Below are 864 nucleotides of genomic sequence, written 5' to 3'. Positions count from 1 at the left end.
GGCTTCATTTCCGTTTTGTCTTTGTATTGCCGTAGGCAGCCTTGCGCCACTTGCTTGACTATGGGAATACCTGCTAGAGTGGTCCCTGTGAGTTCTAGAGGTTTCGGCATTTTTATTTCGGTAGTTAGTGCTTTGCAGATTTTGTAAAGGCTTGTTTTCTGGTCATCATCTTTGCCCCCGTTTGTGGCCAGTGGCTCGCACCCTTGTTCAGGTTTGTCATTTTTGTAAATATTGAGTTTCTTAAGTTTGCCTGTCGTGGCGTCGGGTGCTTCTGCCGGCTTGGCCGTTGGGCCGTTGGCGACATTGGTTATATCGTCGATCGCGCAGCTGGTCTTTGCGCTGTTCCAGTTCGTCCAGCTTTGCGTGCCGGCGCAGCTATTTACGTAGCTGACTGTTATGATCGAGGGATTTATATTTGTTAATATGTCGGCTTCATCAGCTGCGATAAACTTCTCTATTAGACTGGGTTTGATCTCCTTGTCGTTTATTTGCCATCTGTTATTTACTTTTTGTATCGTGCACGCCTGTCTGTGTTTTAGCCTGGGTGTAAGTTTGTGTGCGGTTGTCGTTTCTGTCGCTTTTCTGTGCGCGCCCGTTTTGATTTCGAATTCTGTGTTTGACATTTTTACTGCTGCTTCCGCTGTTTTGGTGAAATGAGCTAGGTGTTTCAGGCCTTCCGCTTTGTTTTTTATTGCAGTATTTATTGCCTCAGATGCTTCTTTGGTGTGCTGTGCCGCCGCCGCCGCTGCGGCCGCTAACAAGCAGCCGTCGTCGGTACCGCTCCCTATTTGGGCCGCCAAAGTTAGCTTGCGACGCTGCCTGTCCAGTTCGGTTACATCAGCTTTCGCGGCCTCTACTTCTGCT

The 864-nt window shown here is 48.8% G+C and overlaps 1 pseudogene across 1 annotated transcript in view; it reads right to left on the bottom strand.

Annotated features, from left to right (window-relative positions):
* The window catches only part of TEOVI_000598200:pseudogene, a 1,462-nt pseudogene that overhangs the window by 464 nt on the left and 134 nt on the right, over window positions 1–864 (bottom strand). The window contains 2 exon segments of the mRNA in view: window position 1; window positions 3–864. The exon segment at window position 1 is cut by the window's left edge and continues 464 nt beyond it; the exon segment at window positions 3–864 is cut by the window's right edge and continues 134 nt beyond it. Of these exon segments, the coding sequence occupies window position 1; window positions 3–864 (863 nt within the window).

This window comes from Trypanosoma equiperdum (genome assembly GCF_001457755.1).
Source record: "Trypanosoma equiperdum strain OVI genome assembly, contig: ctg_1330, whole genome shotgun sequence".
Classification (NCBI taxonomy): Eukaryota; Euglenozoa; class Kinetoplastea; order Trypanosomatida; family Trypanosomatidae; genus Trypanosoma; species Trypanosoma equiperdum.
Note: the sequence above shows the minus strand (reverse complement) of the source record. Positions and strands in the feature narration are given on the sequence as shown.